General features: G+C 38.9%; 1 protein-coding gene across 1 annotated transcript in view; it reads left to right on the forward strand.

The window, feature by feature from the left end:
• Positions 1 to 18,501, forward strand: part of MYH9 (myosin heavy chain 9) — a 70,318-nt gene that overhangs the window by 1,730 nt on the left and 50,087 nt on the right. Inside the window, exon 2 of the mRNA XM_059473399.1 lies at positions 13,873 to 14,225. Within this exon, the coding sequence (XP_059329382.1) occupies positions 13,893 to 14,225 (333 nt within the window). The 5' untranslated portion in view covers positions 13,873 to 13,892. The remainder of the gene's footprint in view (positions 1 to 13,872; positions 14,226 to 18,501) is intronic.

Here is an 18,501-nt window from a genome sequence, read left to right on the forward strand (position 1 = left end):
TCATTCAGCAGTTCTGTGATGCTCCATATCAGGTGGAACTGCTGAAATTATGTATTATTGCACTTATTCATACTGTGTGCACTGTCTTCATGGAGGTGGACAGGCAAAATTTTCTATAGTACTAAAGTAGAAGCAAAATTGGGAGTAGTGGGTAAAAATGGGGATCTGAAACGTCCAGGTGAGTGTGACTGGCACCAAGCTGGTGAGTAATATGGTTCTTTTTGGAATCTGGTGTTATCCCTTGGATGCTTGACTTGTGTAGCCAAGGTCTGACTTTGGAAGGCCTCTGGAGAAGCGTTTGCACTGCTGAATAGCCTGTGTCTGTTTCTGTATAAACAGGAAGATTTAATAGTCAGGTTCTGTATGCCCCAAAAGAATGAGTGGAGAAACTTTTATAGGCTTTTGCATAGATTGTTAGGCTATTTCTGCCATGGTTGTGGGTTGGTTTTTTGGTTATTTCTTTGTTTCTTTTTTCTTTCAGGTTAATCTTGTAAGAAAAATATTGCCAGATGATAATTTCATCTCAAGAGATAAAGAATAAGATTTTTTTTCATTATTTTCTCTGCATAGATTTTGATTGGTTTCAGAATGTTTTAAGAAGACAAATAGCTTGTGAGAGCTATACTGTAATCTTTTAAATGACTGTAATGAAAAAGTAATAATAATAAAAATAAAACCAACCTTGTCCAGTAAAATCATAGGAAAGAGACCAGAAAAATCTCTCACTTAGGAAGCTAAAATAATCTTTGTTGTCCAGCATATTATTTAGGTATTATGAAAAATGTTGGAGAATGTTCAAGCTGTGTAGCCAGTGGTAGCTCTAATACTCACTCATCTTCAAGTTGAAAACTGCCTTGCAGTTGGATGCCACAGGTGCTTAACTCTCTTTGCAACATTACTTTGCACTGTAAATGTATCTTCTACAAATGCGAGACTTGCATTTACCACTTCAACAAACTATCTTGAAAACATGAACCATTATCACCTTGGAAGGTCTTTAAAAACAGTGCACTGACTGTAATAATTCACAGGCTGGTCATGTGTCAGGCTATTCACATGCAGGTACGAGGGAGTGCATGAATATCAGCTACTGCTTGCTTTGTGAAAATAGACTTCAGTTGTACTGGGAGATTAGTCTGTCTATATCCAAATTTCAGATTTGGCTCTGTTAATGTCCAGAACAAAGGAGACAGGACATGTGTCAGAGGTTTTGTGAATTCTGAACTGATTCTTCTCAGTCTTCCTCTTCCACCCCATCCCTAGGCCTGTGTCTTGCCCAGATTGATGTCGCTTATGGATTAGTGTGACCGTAATAGGGTGAGATTATAAGTGGGCCCATGGGAGGTACAGGAACTCATCTAGTTAATGCAAGGTTTACTGAAAGGGGAAGTCAAAGCTAAGGTTGTGTTATCCCCACAGTACATATACTTTTTGGTGTGGTAGCTTTGGGTTATTGGGTAACATGCTGAAACTAACTGATGACTGGAGTGCATTTTAGACACTCACAATTAGTGTGCATGTCTACTAAAAGGTGTCCAAAACCTTAATCCTCAGTGTATGATATAATGTATTTTTGTTTGTTTGACTTAATAATGCACTCAGTGCCCTCTAACATAAATTTTTTTCTTTGATTTCTTGTGTAAATATCTCGTTACTCTCTGCTTTCTTAGTTTATAATTGAGGCAGAGCTGTTTGCATGTTAAGTAGAGAAACTGTGTGCCTGACATTAAGTCTTCTGTGGGTTGGAACAAAACTATAATAGCAGAGGATTGCCTACAGCAGCTTTGTTTTTGCTGGCAGTTGTTCTAACTTAATGGTGGCTCGGTGACCTTGTACCTTAAATTTCTTTTCAGTTTAACCACAGCATGGTTCTAATTGAGTTTTCTAGCGTAGAAAGAGATGGAAACTAGCAACCTGATTTTAATAGAGTAAGCTGAAGCGAAAACACAAATGCAACTTCTGCCCTGGAAGCTAATGCAAATGGGTGTTGTCCAACTAAATGAAATGCATCAATTTACAAGTTCATCTTAATTATGGTTTATCCGCTTCGCTTTTTTCTTCAGTGGCTGTGAGAACTTGTTTGGAGTACTTGAAGTACTAATCTCAACACTGATTCGTCTTGTAGTCCTAGGCCACTGTAGTGGTTTAAAAGCTTCTGACCTCACTCCAGCCCAGTTGTGTTCAGCATAATGGGTTAGTCCCCATTTTCAATTAATGGTCCTTTGGCCTGTTACTGTTCTGCACAATCTGTTGCCATTCTGAGCATCCTGAAGAGTCTGGAGAAACACTAGTGTCTGCAGTTTTCTGGTGATGTAGCTGTGATTGATTTCATTGTGTGATGCTTCTGGAGCTAGTACTGCTAAGTCCTGTTCTTTTTAACCATAGCAAAAGGGAAACTGGAAATTGATCTGGCATACTTTGTCTGCTGTAAATTTTTTCTTGTAGAAGTGTTACAAATGTATTGCTGCTGGTCGCAGAGAGGTATAATGAAATGTAATGCTGTATGCTGTGTCTTGACTCTATGACCTATTTATGAAATTTATGCCTCTAGAGTTTTGTGCATAGGGTTTGGATTCTGCTTGTCTTCATGACTAGAAATATAAATTTCTCCTAATGCATGTATGCTGACTTTACTGAGAGCAGTAAATAAAACCACATGGGTAAGTGACTTCAGTAATCTCAGGCTAATAATTAATATGTTAAGGGAAACTTAACTTGAAAATCTGTATCATGAAGTCTTCTTAACTGATGAATACTTCCATTCATCAAGAGCTACCATTTTAATGAGTCTCAGCAGGAAATCCATTGTGATATATCCCTCTGCACAGAACTGGAGTTCTGGTTTGCGTGAAAGCAAAGTGGGCCTTCAGACTTGTAAGAAAAAAGGTTTAGAGAAATTTTACAGCTCTATTTTGCCACTTGTGTGCAATCAGAGGTTTTTTTTTTCCTGCTGGGCAGCTTCCTGTTTAAAATCTTAGACTTAAAGCATGCTCTTGTAATAGTTTACTTCGCTTTTTGTTGTTTGTAGTGATGAGAGTACATTCACCTGTGTTTTTCTTTTAAGCTCAAGATTTGACCAGTTCATTTGAATTTACACTCTTTTACTCAACCTTGGAGGAGCAGTAGATTTGACTTTGGTTAAAGTTGGTTATGGTCAACAACCAACCCAGTTAGTTTTAGTAACAGAATTGTTTTAAATGTCCAAGAAAAAAAACAGAAAGGAAACCTACAGCCAAATTTCAATTAAAAATTTAGTTGCTTCTGTTTCTTTCGAAATGTGACTGACTTAACAGAACTGTAGTATCAGTTTGTAGGTCAATTGTTGGTAAGTTCTTTTTGACAGGGACTGTTACATGTAGGTCTGCTTGCCATTTATTGCAAGAGATTCCAATCTTTCTGTGCCAGAATTGATAAAATCAGTTATTTTGGAATGTATGAACAAAGTAATTTTAATTGATGTGCTATCAATTTAAGAAAAAGAAACCTTATCTTAGGATTTAGACATACTTGAACAGATATAGGGTGTTTAGATGAAAGAACTTCTCAGGAAATACAGAATGTAAAACTGAAATCAAACCAGTGAACTAGATTAGTAAGTTCCTGTGAAAGCACTTGAAACTAGTTGGTTTATATGGTAAATTGATTTTTGCACCTTTTTTTAAATGTAGTTAAAAAAATACTCTCAGGCTTCTGTTTTAGCTGTATCAGTCATAGTTCTAAATGTAGAGGAAGGTATTGACACTTTGCTTTGGTTTTTTGGGTGGTTGTGAGGATGGGTAGCTGTGTGTTTAACAGTTAGTGAGTGGAACAGGTCAGAATGGGAGGATTTGAGATGAAGATAACCAGAAACAGCAATTTAATTCATAAATTCCTCATTGTGGTAACTATCTAGAAAACAACTTTACTTTTTACTTGTAAATGCATATGAGGTAGTCTAAGAAATATTTCTTTTGTATTAGTGGAATTTAATTTTTTTTAGCAGAATGCCACTTAAAGATATTTTGTTCTTCATAGTTGTGGTTCAGACGTCGCCTTTTTTCCCCATTGTTCAGAGATAGAAATGATTTTATCCCTTTCTGACATCAAGTGGAATGTATTCAGACTTCTCAGAATTGTTTGAATAAATGGAAGTATGGATGCAGATATACAGTTGACTACCTAAAATAGTTAAATAATTGGATTCTTGAAATGGCTATGTTTCAAGTGTATGTGTCTGCATACTGACCAAGTAAATCTTCTTTCTTAAAGGAGGATAAATACCAAATAAGATTTCTCGACAAGCACAAAAACTCTTTAAATTGTGACTTAAGATTTGTGACTTTACCCAGGCAATAAAAGCTAAGCAAACTGGTTTATGTTGCAGTATGAATCTTTATAGCAGACACTAAAGTCTGACATTTCATTACACAGTAAATTATTGTGAATTGGTTTAATGGCCCTTTCCAAATTTAATGCAGTATATGCTGGGAAAAGTAAAATGAGAACACACAAATGTGATGAGAAAGATGTATTAGTCATAAAAGAAGGATTGCCAATTTATTAGGCAAATTATTGTAACTTCTAAAAGCTATCTGCATTGCCCATGTAGCACTGACATATACATGTGCAAAATCAGTTTATCTTCTTCTTGCACATGGTGGGAGCTAATCTGTTATGTGGCAAATCCTAATTTTTTTCATAATGGGCAGAACTGTATAAATAAATTCTAGTTCTTCAGTCTACATCTAGATTTTTGAGCACTAAAGTGATATCACCATGTTGTATTATTGCTAATTGTGTTAGGAAAAAGTGCAGCTGCAGTAGTGGTTCAGCTCTTGCTCGTGTAGATAAGGAGAAGAATATCAGAGAGTCACGGGATTGTTTGGGTTGGAGGGAACCTTAAAGATCATTTTGTTCCATTCCCCTGCCACGAGGGACCCCTTTCACTAGACCAGGTTGCTCAGAGCTCCATCCAACCTGGCCTCGTGCACTTCCAGGGATGAGGCATGCAGAACTTCTCTGGGCAGCCTGTTCCAGTGCCTCACCACCACAGCACTGCTGTGTATATGGGTGTGGACAGTCTTGCTAACTATGCTGGAAACACACAAAACAGTTTTGTGTGGTCAGTGTTTCCTTATGTTGTTTTTTGCCCTTTTAGGGCAGAAAGCAAAACTTTATTGGAAAGTTTCAAATTATATTTGTTTCCTCCTATGGAAACCATGGAGTGTCATATCAGTCACCTGTCAAAAGGAGATAATTTTCTTTTTTTTCCAAAAAAGTCTTTTTTAGAATTGCCAGAATATAGAAAATTTTATATGCCATATAGCCATGATTGTAATAGTCCAAACTAAGTTTCTACTTCAAGTGCCCTTGCTTTTATTCATTTGAGATTGAAAGATGAGTTCTTTCTTCTCCTCTAACACAAAAATCCGTGTTTCAGGAGATCCAGACAGGAGGGCACGGTTGGGTGAATTCTAAAATTAGTGATGCCTAATGCTGTTCCTTTTTAAAGACTGATATATTTGCCAATGAGAGAAGAAAGCACAGGTCAGGGAGGGAGCAAGCTAACCAGAAGACAAACTTGGGTGTTCCTCGTGTGCTCTACTGCACCAGGAGCTTTCTGTAGAGCAATGCTTATAATGGATAGCTAAGAGGCTGTGCCAGACCTTGAATGCAGTAGGGAAATGCCACAATCTGGATTTTTAGACCCTCTGGAACATGATATTTATGAGCGTAAGTATTTATAAAACAAATATAATACAAAGAAAAACATAAATACTTTCAACCTGGCCTCCTTACACATCCTGGAACGTAAAGGCTATGTAGCTTTTTCTTCTCTGTTGTAAGAGTTGCTGTGTTCTCATGTCCAGAAAAAGTCATTCTTCAGACCCCTACCTCAGACATCACTGTCATAAACGGAGATGTAGGTCTTCTTATTGAACTGTTATGTATTGCTGGAAGGGTTGAGAATCCAGCTGGGACCCTGCAAAGACAGTACACTTCTCTGTGCCAGGATTTTTGCCTGCCATCCCCATAGCTGCTGTAAATGTGCAGCAGAATGATTTGAAACGAAAATAAAAATATGAGATGTAGCAGAAGGCTGCTTGTACACAGTCCTAGTTTGGCACAGTAGGCTGAACTGGAAGTTTCTAGAGAAACTTCTGCTGCAAAGTAAAAATAATACTTTTTAAAATTATTTACTGGACATATTTACACTGATGATTTGTTCTTTTCGTTATGAGCTGGAAGATGATTAGTAGTATTGATCAAAGTAATTTGTCAGTTAATGTTAGCAAGAGTAATTGTTCCTGTAAGATGACTTTATCTTGGCCGGATAAATGCTAAATATTTGCATCTAAAAGGGTGAACCAGCCCTGTATTTTTTGTCTCTGTATTTAGATGTAATTGTTTTATTTCTTGTTCACTCTTGCAGTGAATTGAAACCCGGCATTGACAAAGATGCTAGAGTGCTAATTGATGTATGTAGAGCTACCTTACACAGTGACTCAGAGTTCTTGGCAGATACATTTTTGCCTTAAATCAGAATATCAGGGAAGAGATGAAAAGTGACCCCGAGGTAACAAAGGTTAAAACTTTCTAAGCTTTTCCCCTTCTCTCCTGCCATGTCCGTAGGGAACTCTGCATGCCTGATCAGAACTTATGCAGGCCATTATGCCTCCTGAAAACAAGTCTTCCAGCAAAACAGCTTGAACAGCAGGGATGGGCTGCAATTTTCTGAACTACAGCTGTCTCCTTAAGTGGGATTACTTTGCTGAGTGGTCACGAAGAATGTGTTCTCCCTCTGGAATGTTTTCCTTGTGGGCACACTGTCTCTGTAAGAGGAGTTCTCTCCTCTGCTGAGAAGGCATGTACTGTACTCCACTAATGAGAAACAACAGTTGCAGAAAGTGTATTATGCAGGATTGTAAACTTTGAATATTTATTCAAAGTGAATGGGGTTGGGTGGCAGCCAGCCTAGCTTTGTCATGCTAAAGACTGGACTTGAAATCAACAGAAGGCTACCCTCCCCCTCCCTAAATCAGTGTTTGGTGTGTTTGGACAGCATGCACAGGCTTCATAGAGCTGGTTAACTGTATTGGTGCCATCTACATGGTAGTGTAGTAGTCTTTATGTCTCCCTGAACTCACAAGGTGCAATTAAAATAGAGGCAAGCATACCCTCCCTAGCATTAACTTAGGAAGCTATGCCTGCCTTTATTTGCCTGTAACCTACAGTCGTTAATTACTGCATGCAGTGTGGTTGCCCAAGATTGTTCCTGTGCTTCTGTCTCTAGCCTGTGGTGAAGCCACTGCGTTATTACCCTGTTTTCAGTCTTTGGTACCCAACAGTAGCCACTTCAGATTGGCATTAATATTTGTTAAATGAACATATGCCATGCTTGTGGGACTGTTCTCACACTCCTACTGTATTTGAACCCAGTGGAGAGAAAAGGTGATTATTAAGTGGCATGTAAGTGTCTTTCTTGTACGTGGCTTTGTGGCCTTTGCATTTTGCTATTGGGTGTCCCAGCTGCCAGAGCAAACCCCCTCTGTGAGCTGTTACAGCAGAATATATGAAAGTGCTGCTTCACACATACCAGAGTGGTGCTTGGCAGCTGATGAAGAGGGCTGGACATGGAGAAACCGAGAAACATTTATTTCATGTTCACTGTTCTGAGGATGTGTGTTGGGTACCTTTAGGCCACTTGGAAGGTGCAGAATTTCCTTCAGTTTCTTTCTTTTGTCTTACCTGTAGTCTGGCCAGTAGGTCACTTCTGTGCAATAGAAGCATCACTTATGCATTAGATAATTAGATTCCTCATTGTTGGTTCTTCGAGCCCCACATACAGAGAGGGCACTTTAGTGCTCTACCTTGAGTTTAATTTACAGTAATAAACAGGGTAGCTGGCAAGTCTGGGCAGCACTACAGTCAAACTGAATATGCAACAATAATTGCTAGCAAACTGCATTCCAGTTGTGAAATAAATCTTTCAACAATGTATTGTGTGCGTCAGACTGTGACTGGAGAGGAAAGCAGTGAACTCCAGTAAGCCTAATAGCAGTCATTATGAGTCCCAAATAAAGCTGAAATAGAAGAAATGAGTCTGCATGGCAGCATTCTGAATGGAAAGGGTAAGTGCAGCGCGGTGCCTTCAGCGGGGCTGCCTGTGAGGGGGTGATAATTGCGAGTTCAGGTACTTGCCTGGTGGTGTATTCTCTGTGGGACAACTGAAATTCATGATTCTTGCATTCAGCCTGAAGCATCAAGCACTGCTGTGTCTCAATGTACTGAACTTGGGAAATAAGCAGCTATAACCTGTCCATCAGTTCAGCTTCCTGCCAGCTTTTCCCTTTCCTTTCCCTCTGCCGCCTTGTGATTCATTTCTCACCCTTAGTAATTTCAACTCCAGTTTTTATGTGGGTGTTGCTTACAAATTAGAGCAGTTTGGGCTAACAAACTTTACAGTTTTCTTTTCCATAAATATACTGTCACTTGGAGCTGTGAAGTGTCACTCTAACCTAAACGAATGAGGTCTGAACAGTTCCTTACTGAATACAAGGGAATTATAGGAAGTTTTTTATTGGTAGGTTAGGGGTTTTATAATGTCAGTTCATGGTCGCTGTAGCTAGCCTGGCCACTAAAGTCTGTTTTAGACTAGTTTAGTCTAGTGTTCTAGCTGCTCTTAAATCTGATTTGAGGAACCACATTCAGCTGGCTGGGGAAAGTGAAATAGTTGAATTGTAGGAATAATACAAGTATTAGCTGTTCAGATCATAGCTTAGCAAGGATTCCCATCATATGACTGTTACTGACCAAACTTAGTTTAAATAATTTGCAGCTTCTCAGATTATTTTTTTAAATGCTGTGTATTAATAAATAATCCAAGTTCTCACTGAGTGCAACCTAGTTGTACCTAAAATAGGGCCATGAGTGACCAGCAGTGCTATAACTTTCTAGTGCAAAAATCTTGTCTTGCTTATAGAAATGGTGTACAGTCCTTTTGTTCTGGGAAAGAGCCTTTTGTCTTGTATTGCACCCTCTGACAAGCTGCTAAAGGTAAGATAGTCTGGAAAGTGGTGGCAAAGTTGTATTCATGAACTGCTTTTAAAAGGTGAACGATTTAAAGAAAGGGAAATTAACTTGTAGTCTAAATATGTTTGCTGTTTATTGTTCATTCTTTTTGTCACCCTTTAGGGTAATTCCTCTTGCACTGCAAGTAGAAAGGCCGCTAGGGCAAACCATGTGGGAGGATTGTTTAATATGAAATCACAGAAGATTTGTAACAGTGTTTTACTGGCAGATATGAAGCAGAAGAAAACTTCCGGTAATTATCCACTTACATCCCTTTTCAAGCTGGCTCAGTCTTACAGCAAAGTTCTGAAGTGTTGATCTGAATTGCCAAGGATTCTGTGCATGTATATGGCTGTTTTGCATCCTCGGTAGCACAGTATTTCACAAACTTCTCATAATTCATTAAAGCAGGGAAATGAAATGGTGTGTGAATAAAGCTGTCTATTCCAGTATAGTAATGCATCTTTGCTAGGAATGAGGCTGAAGCCAAGAAAGAACAGTGTGGGGATCCCTACTTTAAGGATGGTTTAGGTAACTCAAATTAGAGGTGTTTCCTTGCCCAGCCAGTGTTCTAGTACCTGTAAGTGTGATGCTTTAACTCTTGCATTAATGCTCTTATGAAATAAGTATAGAATTCTTGTGAATTCTATTTCTACTTCAGCTGCTAGCTAAATAGTTAGTAAAGCTCATGCTTATCTAATTGAGCAGTGGCTCCCTCCAGGAACAATTCTGTGGCTGCTGACAGAGTGAATGTCTGGGGGGTATGGGGGATGTAATACAAATAGTTACTGAAAACTTAATAGCAAATAGGTAATGTTCTGTGCTTTTAGCACTTGTAAAATGCTTGTTATTGAAAGAAAGGGACCTTACAGCAGAGGTAGCCTTTAGATCTTTCCAAACCAGATAAAGTATTTGTTCCCAGGTTTATGGGAAGGACTTGATGTTGCTTTAAGTAGAGTGTGTGTGAAGTGTCTTCTAATTCAAGCCTTAAGGCTATGAAATTGCAGGAGACTAAGGCAAACTTCTGTCCATATGACTGTATTCCAGTGAGGGTTTGGAGTAATTCTGCCTAATTCAATGGGAATGCATGTCATCTTAAATTAAATCCAGTGTTTGACTTGTTCCTCTCAAAAGAATTTGTCTGCTGGGAAATATGTATGTTAACAGGGCAGTTGGTATTATTTTTTAAGGTTGCACTACATACTGATGTCTTGGTCCCATTCATGACACAGAGGGAGCATTTTGTCTCTCTCTGTGGCTGTATGGCATCTTTGTGGCAATTATGTAGTTAGTTCAATGACAAAGAATATCTCTTGGGTTCTGAAATAATGGAAAACAAGCAAAGTTTGACCGTCCTCTTCCCCAGACTGCTCTGAACCACAATAAGGAAACATACTGGGTTAACAGGGAAGTGACTGTAGTATGTCATTTTTGGAAACAATACTAGGAAGGAGACATTTAAACTCAAAACAAGGATGGTCTGTCTTCCTTCTGTATTCTTTGGTCCTCTTGCCTATAGACTGGCATCAAAAAGAATATTGTTAATGGTATTCTCATCTGGCAGTTGCACAATAGCCATGTAAAGATAAATGTCCTTGTCCTACATAATTATCTACACCCCAAATGCAAACTACCAGGCAAGCAAATTGCTTCCTAATTTGTTCCTAAAAGAGCAATAATTTGCATTCATTGTTAGTTCGTGTAAGAGCTTACTGGGCTTGCTTCCTTCCTTGACTGCTTTAAGGGATTTTTAGAAATGCCCAGTGAAATGCAGCATAAGCTAGGAAGATAAGTTTAGGAGTCCATGAGATGGAGCTTGCTGAATCTGATTCCTCTGGTACTGTTCTTGTGGAGAAGACAGATTAATGGTTGGTTTGTGGTGTTGCTAGTTTGGACGCCCTGTGGGTTCTCAGTCAGCGTCGAGAATAGCTCTGATGCCACGTTATCTCAGCTTGAGCCTCTGTCTGTTACTTCTGCTATGTGAGGATCTGTTCTGGAGCACAGGAGAGCTAGTTTAAGATGATGGTAAGAAGGCTGCTGCTGCCATGCAATAGGGGAATTTTCAAGTCTGTTTCAAGTCTGAGGTGCAGACCCTTTTGGAATCTTCTCACTACTGTTTGGTAGTACTTAAAATATTCAAAATTATATTAAATATATGTATTTATATATACACTAGATTATACTATATTAATATATATTTAATATATTAAAAGTATCTTGAACTTAGTGTTTGCTGAGATTTTAGAATAGCTGTGTTAGGCTATTTCTCCTCTTACTGTGAAAGTTGTTTTGAGCCCTGAAAATAAAAAGGTATAGATGCTCTAGAATGATCTCTTACTGGCTGAAGAATGCACTCTTGTAGTATGTGAGATAATTTGGGGTTCTCTTCCTGCAAGGAATTTGATTAGCCTCTCCGTAACTATCTTATTTTCTTAGTTCTCTTCAGATCTAGGACTGACTGGGGATAGTCTTTGAAAGATTTATTGTGATCTTATCTACTCCTTTGCCAAAAAAAGAATTAGTCTTCATCCTAGAATGTATCTGAAGGTATACTGAATGCATGCATGTACTCTAGCAGTGAGGAAGCGAGGACTGTGTTTCACTGTAATGTAGGACACTTCAGATGGCTGGTTACTTTGGATTCCTCAGGAAATGATGAAACTGAATTTAGCTGAAGCATAGTGCCTCTGTGTCCTGCCTGATTATAGCCAAAAAAGGCAACTGGTTACATTCTGGGAGTTGCATAGGCAGGAAGCTGTGTAATGGAGGGTAGAGTACAGCTGTTGCTTTGCCAAACCTGATACAACTCTGAACACAATTGAATATTTATTTCTTTTTTTTTTTTTTTCTTTTTCCTGTCTTTCCTTCCACTCCCTTTTTTAACCATTTGCTCACAGCCTGCAGATGATACTCTGCAGTGCCATGAATTCCTAATATCTTCTGTTGAATTGTTGGCCTTCTTTATTTGCTATATACTCTGTCAGGCTTGCTGTTATAGGATGGTCTTGGAGCTCTCCTGACAGCTCAGGTTTTTTATGGCAGCCTCCAGACTGCTGCATCTTGTCTTTACAACATATCTCTTCATCATGTATCCATGAAAATCTAGTTTTCAGGAATAATATGAAAAGGAGGAGTTGCTCTGAGAATCACCATTGAGGTTGAGGTGGAAGTGTCAGTGACCCTGTGGGGAAGGAGAGATGAGGTCAAGTGTGGAATAGGTGCTTGGCATATCCAATAAGGCTTAAGACAAAGATTTTAAACTCAAACTAAAGAAAGTGATTATTTATAGAGTGATTTTCTCTTTGTTTGCTGAAGAATTTTTGACTGTGAATATACAGCTATCCATACAGCTATCTCTGGCACAAAGTTATGTACTCCCTGCAGTGAGACATTTGTTGAAAGGAGTTTCCCTACACGCTTACAAATGACTAGTGTGGGCATTGGCACCCATCATTATTATGGCTGATGCTTTTCTGGCTTCATTCACTGTTTGCTAATGCTGGGACTCTGCATCTATTGCTGCTTTCATGCATGTTTTGGGAGTTGAGCTGCTTCTGTCCTGCTTTCAGTATCTTTTTGTCTGCAGTGTGTGCAGTCAGACTTCACTTACTTGATTTGCCTACTGGTTTGTAAATATGAATTCTGTAGAGAAGTTATCCATATAGCTCCTGATAGCCTTCTAGGACACGAGTACTCATATTTTCATTTCCCGTTCTTTAGGTAGTAAAGAGCTCTAGTTTCTATTCAAGCTATGAGAAACATACATTGAGGACACTGGTATCTTTGTGAGGGAGAATTTGAGAAGTAATGTTTATGGGATCTTGTAAAGAGGCTGCTGTTACATGGTTAATGAGCCTTGACGCATGCAGTCCTTTTCTGATTGAAAGGACTTTTGAATGGCACTAATAAAATTGCTGCCTTATAAACTGGAAAATCCCTGGCGGTAGTGTTCTGGTTTTGATGAAACACTAAATCTAGGGTGCCATTTTTCAAGTATGCAGCCTAAGTCTCCCTTTTGTAGGGGTGAAACTCTCTCCTCTATCTGACCGCAGCTTCATAGAAGGATGTTAATAGAAGATATTTAGCTGTAAAGCTTCCTGATTTATTCTGTTACTATCTTGGAGATATTTTGCTACTGAACATTATCTAGGAAAAAAAAAGAGATATAAACTGGTGGTTTGGGTGTTACTACTAAGCTGGTGATGGAAAGTATCTACTATCAGTCTTAACTGGTGTCTGCAAATTACTGCTATCTTTTAGAAGTAAACTGCACCTCATGTTTTAGGCTGGTAGTTGACATTTCTGAGAAGTTGTGGGTTTTGATTTATAGCTTATCAGGATAAGGAGATACAAAGTAAAAGTGTTGATTACACATTTATGATTTTATTTCTGAGCCAATATCTCTACCAAGTAGAGCAGTGAAAGGTTGCTCTTGACCAGAATGTTACTGACATAGTGTCTGATGCTATGAGGATTGGCACAAATTGTTTGGTGCTTGCCACTTTAATGTGCTTCCTCTTTTCTGCCGAATAATGGCTTCCAAATGTTTAACGGTCAGTGTTTTGTTGTAGGTTTTGGGTTTTTTATAAACTGCTTGCTAGTTTGGTTTTTTTCATACTCTTGGCAAGCAAAACCTTGGTCTTATTGGAAGTTTGACAACTTTAGCAGTGCTTACTAACGTGAAATTAAAGGAGGGAGAGGCATGCTCTAATGACCAGGGATTCAGAGTACTTAGCATGTGCCTGTCTGCCTCTGGGAAGTTGCAAGGCAATTTGAGGCTTTAAAAATAACTTTTTTCTTTGTTTCCCCCTTTGTTCACAGGTCCCCAGCTGTAAACCACAATGGCGCAAAGAGACGCAGATAAGTACCTTTATGTGGACAAAAACATCATCAATAACCCCCTGACTCAGGCTGACTGGGCAGCTAAGAAGCTGGTATGGGTTCCCTCAGAGAAGAATGGCTTTGAGGCAGCTAGCCTGAAGGAAGAAGTGGGAGATGAAGCCATCGTGGAACTGGCAGAGAATGGAAAGAAAGTGAAAGTAAATAAGGATGACATCCAGAAGATGAACCCCCCCAAATTCTCTAAAGTAGAAGATATGGCAGAGCTGACATGCCTGAATGAGGCTTCTGTGCTTCACAACTTGAAGGAGAGATACTACTCAGGACTGATCTATGTAAGTAATCTTGTCTGTGGGGGTAGGAGTTCCCGATGACATAGTGTGTGAACTTAATGTAATTGCTCCTAAATGCATGTGTTAGCCTTTCATTGCCCCTATACACAACTCATCATGTGACTTACCTTCCTCCCTCTACTTAAATTTTTTTCACTAAACTATGCCAATCCCCCTCTAGTTAATGTTGAAAGTTTCAAAGAATGCTATGGTAAATCTGGCTTTAATGTCTTTGTTTGCAGGATGTTTTGAATGCCTTTTAACTTTGTCTTAGCAAGACACAAGAGCAGTTGGGTAGTGGTATACAGGGAGTCTGATCTGAACCTAACCAAATAATAATAATAACACAGTCCTATTCCACCCAGCATCTGAAATGTGTTTCCCATGTCTGGAGCTTCAGTGGGAAAGAAGTGCCAAGCTTTTTGTGTGGATCTCAGAGCATCTTTCTAGAGAGGAAACATGTGTGCCTGCATGTGCTTACAGATAGGAAATGTTCCTTTTCTTTCCATCCCCAAATGGACAAGAGCAGAGATTCCTGTTTCTCATTGCTGTGTAAATAACAGACACTATTTATGGGACCAAGGGTCATACCCAATGAAGCAGGCAGCAACCACTTCACTCAATACCAAAGGCAATAAATAGGGGAAGGAGACTTTGGAACCTTGACCTGGTTCTTCAGTTCCCTTCTGATTTTCCCCTTCATGTTGCCTATGTTTAGCAAGCAGATGTTGGTCATGCTAGCTTCTGCTTTATTAATACTCTGCAGTTATAGAATGAGTTGTTAAACTCAGTGATAATGTAAAATTTGTGTGCAGTGATTGGTTAAAACAGGACTAGGGAGAACACAAGGGAGAAACCCATCACTTACTAGTGCTGTGTCTGCTCTTCTGGAGTGGCATGAAGGCATACAAATGACTCTTGGAGAAACTATCAGAGACTATCTGAAAGATGCAAGGCCAGTACAAATTTAGTCTGATTTCCACAGTCTGATGTCAAAATTTGAGAGCTAATGTGATTGGAGGTTTATGTAGTTTATTATTTTTGTAGTTAACAACTCCTTCCACTATTGGTCAAAATCTACTCTCAGATGGAAAACTCTTAGTATTCAGATGAAATAGGATATGCAAGATCCATGTGTAACATTTTTAGAGTAGGAAATATTGCTACATTATATAATAATTGTTGAAAATAATTCAGCAGTGTCTCAAGGTCTGTTGCATGCTGTGCAATGGCCTGTTTCACATATCTTGCAAGATACCATCTGAAATTTCAGACATGGCCTGTGACTAATAAATTGAGTTCTTCTAATTGGATTGTGAGAAGATTGTGAGATTTTTTTGTAAAAAATCCCCACACCCTTCACCCAAGCAAACCTTGCATAGTGTTTCTCTATTACAGAATCTGAGTCTTGCCAAAACTGTGTTCCTGTGCACTTGTGAAATGGACTGATCTCACCTGTCAGCAGTTCTCAGCAAGTCAGGAGATTTATGGGAAGGCTTAAAATACTTTCATTAGAGTGGCTGTTGGTTGATCATTAATCCGCTTGAAGAAAGGGAGTAGACGCAGTGCATCTCCAGCAGAATTGTGTCTGGAAAGATTGCAGGCATAGTTCAGTTCTGTTCTTCTCCTTTGTTTCTTATTTGGCAGCAAGGCTGTGTGTTTTTATATGTTACTATCTTTTTGCCTTTTTATTTATCTTTATTTTTCTGTCTTTTCATCCTGTAATACAAAGGGGGAAATCTTATTGCTGGTAATCGCAGGCAAATTTTGAGTGAGGAGTGACAGACAATTCAAGAACTAAGAGCTTGACTCCAAACACCATTTTGCTATTTCCATGTGTGGATTGCTTCTGCACTGAGGTGACTTGCTAAGAGACTGGCTTTCGTATTAACCCTTTCTATTGGGAATCCTTTATCAAAAGATCATTTTCAGCTTTTGTGAGTCATTTTTGCTTACCTGAACTGCTTTGTTTGTATTCAGTGTGAAACTCAAAACTCAATCTTACATGTTCCAGTTATTTTATTGAAGTTAACTGTTACTGGAAAATAAATTTTCTGATGCTGTCAGCTTTGTGCCTTGCAGCAGATGGTCCTTTCAACTCCTCAGAGTTAGTTTACCAGTTAGAAAAATAAAACTAGTTCCAGTTTGGCATGTGTGTCACTTGAAATAGTTAGTGAAAGGTAATGCCAGAATTCTATTTTGAGGTAGTAATGTCTGAGACAAAGTACAGATTTCCAAGCCAGCTATGCTTATAATAGATGAGCCTTTGAATTGGAACCTTGGGTTCAATTCAGGGATTTATGCATATGAGTCTTTATTTGTACTTCAATAAGGTGAAGATAACTCTTCTCTGTGGTAGGGCTGGCAGCTTCTGCTTTTACATACAACTAAAACTTGCTTCCTATATGAAACTGTCAGTTACCTCAACCAGCAGTCATGACATGGTGGTCTTACTCAGTTTTTTATCCCAGCCATAATTAGTTGCCTGGCTTTATTAGACAGAAATATCCCTTCACACAGCTGAGGTTGTTTTACTGCCTGGAAACTTCCCTTAGGTATTTCTCCTGGCAAGCAGAATGCTGGAAGAAGGTGGTAGCTTCTTCTTACATACTTGCCTCATGGTTTCATCACTCTGAGTGAAATTAATGTGTTCCCTTTTCTAAACTGCTGCTCTCATCCATAGGGTGGCTTTAGACATGAACTGTACTTACAGGAAAAGCAACCATTCTAATCTATCAGCAGTCACAGCCATGAGGAGTCACACATACACAGCTAAGAAAGCTCTGCCTTCCTGGTGGACTTGTGTGCACTGTGAACATGCTGCTCTTGCATTGACCCATTTCTGTCTCTTTGTCCTACTCTGTGTTCCACTGGTGTAGTCAAAGTTCAGGAAAGCATCATCCAGACTTCCAGCTTTTATTCTGTGCTCTGCAAGTGCTGTCAGACTTGATGGAGAACTAAAACTGAGGCAGCAGGAACTGACATTGCTGGCTTGGTTGCTGTAAACTCCTTAAACTGCTCTCTTCAGGCACCACCTGAAACCTAACCTGACTAGAAGCTTAGCTTCCTGGAACTTTAGAAGTACTATGCCAAAGTTTTTAGCCAACTTTCATAGTTTTCCACTTTGGAAAGACATTTAGTATTTTCTGTAAGCCATTCAAATAGTCCTCAAATATTTTAAAAAATTAATGGAAAAAAAAGGGAGGGGGAGAAAAAGAGCAGGTCTGGAAACATATCTTGATTGTTTATACTGGGATGTGGAAAAGAAACCTTAAACATCAATGAAAAACTCACTTCCTGGAGGACTTCTGTCTGAATCTATATCTGAATCTGCTGCATATAACAGTGGACTTGTTACTTAGTGTTAAGCCAGCATGTAGAAAGATTGGACATAAACTGCATCTGCTACCACAAACTGTGTAGTAGATGCTATTTTCACCCTTCTGATCACTGCAGTCTAATCCTTACCTTTAGCTAAGGAGCTAAATCTGATTAAGTACTTTCTGTGCTCCTTGTGGAGAACTCTCTACCACTCCAAAGCACTCTTTTTTCATTGAGCAAACAATAGAAGAGATCTTGGCAATAGAAATAAAAAGTGCCAAATGTACTCTCTTCTGGTAGCACTACAAGTTACTGTAGGAAGCTGCTCATCTCCAGATGTTCCAAACAGCTGCTTCTAAAGTTGACAGGGAGCTAGGATAGCACTAAGCCCCAGGAGCAGGGCTTGGAATGCTATTCTTAGAATGTCTAGGAAATATCCAAGAAGCCTCTGCTCTTCTTATTCCCTTTGCAAGTTAAAAAATTGTTGTTGTGCTTTTTGTTTTTTTTTTTCAGGTACTCAGATCTGGAAGTTTGGGTTCGTGGGTTTTTTTTTTTAAGAAGCATAATATTTTCATTGGAACTGTTTGGACAGTTGTATTCCCTCAGAACTGTGCAATTTAAGCCAGTGGAAACCAATTGAGAAATGGCAGTTTGCTGTCATAGATAATGAATTAACCATTTTATATGAATTAGAAGCAAACTTTGGCATATATCGCTGACTTCTTTTAGAATTTTTTTCTATTTTGACTGGTTTGGAACAATACTGAGCATTCTAAACATACATACTGAACATACGATACATTGCTGATCTTACAATTTGAATCTAGTTCTAGTCCCACTTGCTACATTACAAATCATGAAAGTGTTCAGGCTTGGGGGGTCTTCGGGAGGCCATCTAATCCAGCTTTCCTTTCAGAACAGGATGGCACTGCCTTTGACATGGTCTAGTGGTCTTGGA

This window comes from Ammospiza nelsoni, chromosome 5, assembly GCF_027579445.1.
Source record: "Ammospiza nelsoni isolate bAmmNel1 chromosome 5, bAmmNel1.pri, whole genome shotgun sequence".
NCBI lineage: Eukaryota > Metazoa > Chordata > Aves > Passeriformes > Passerellidae > Ammospiza > Ammospiza nelsoni.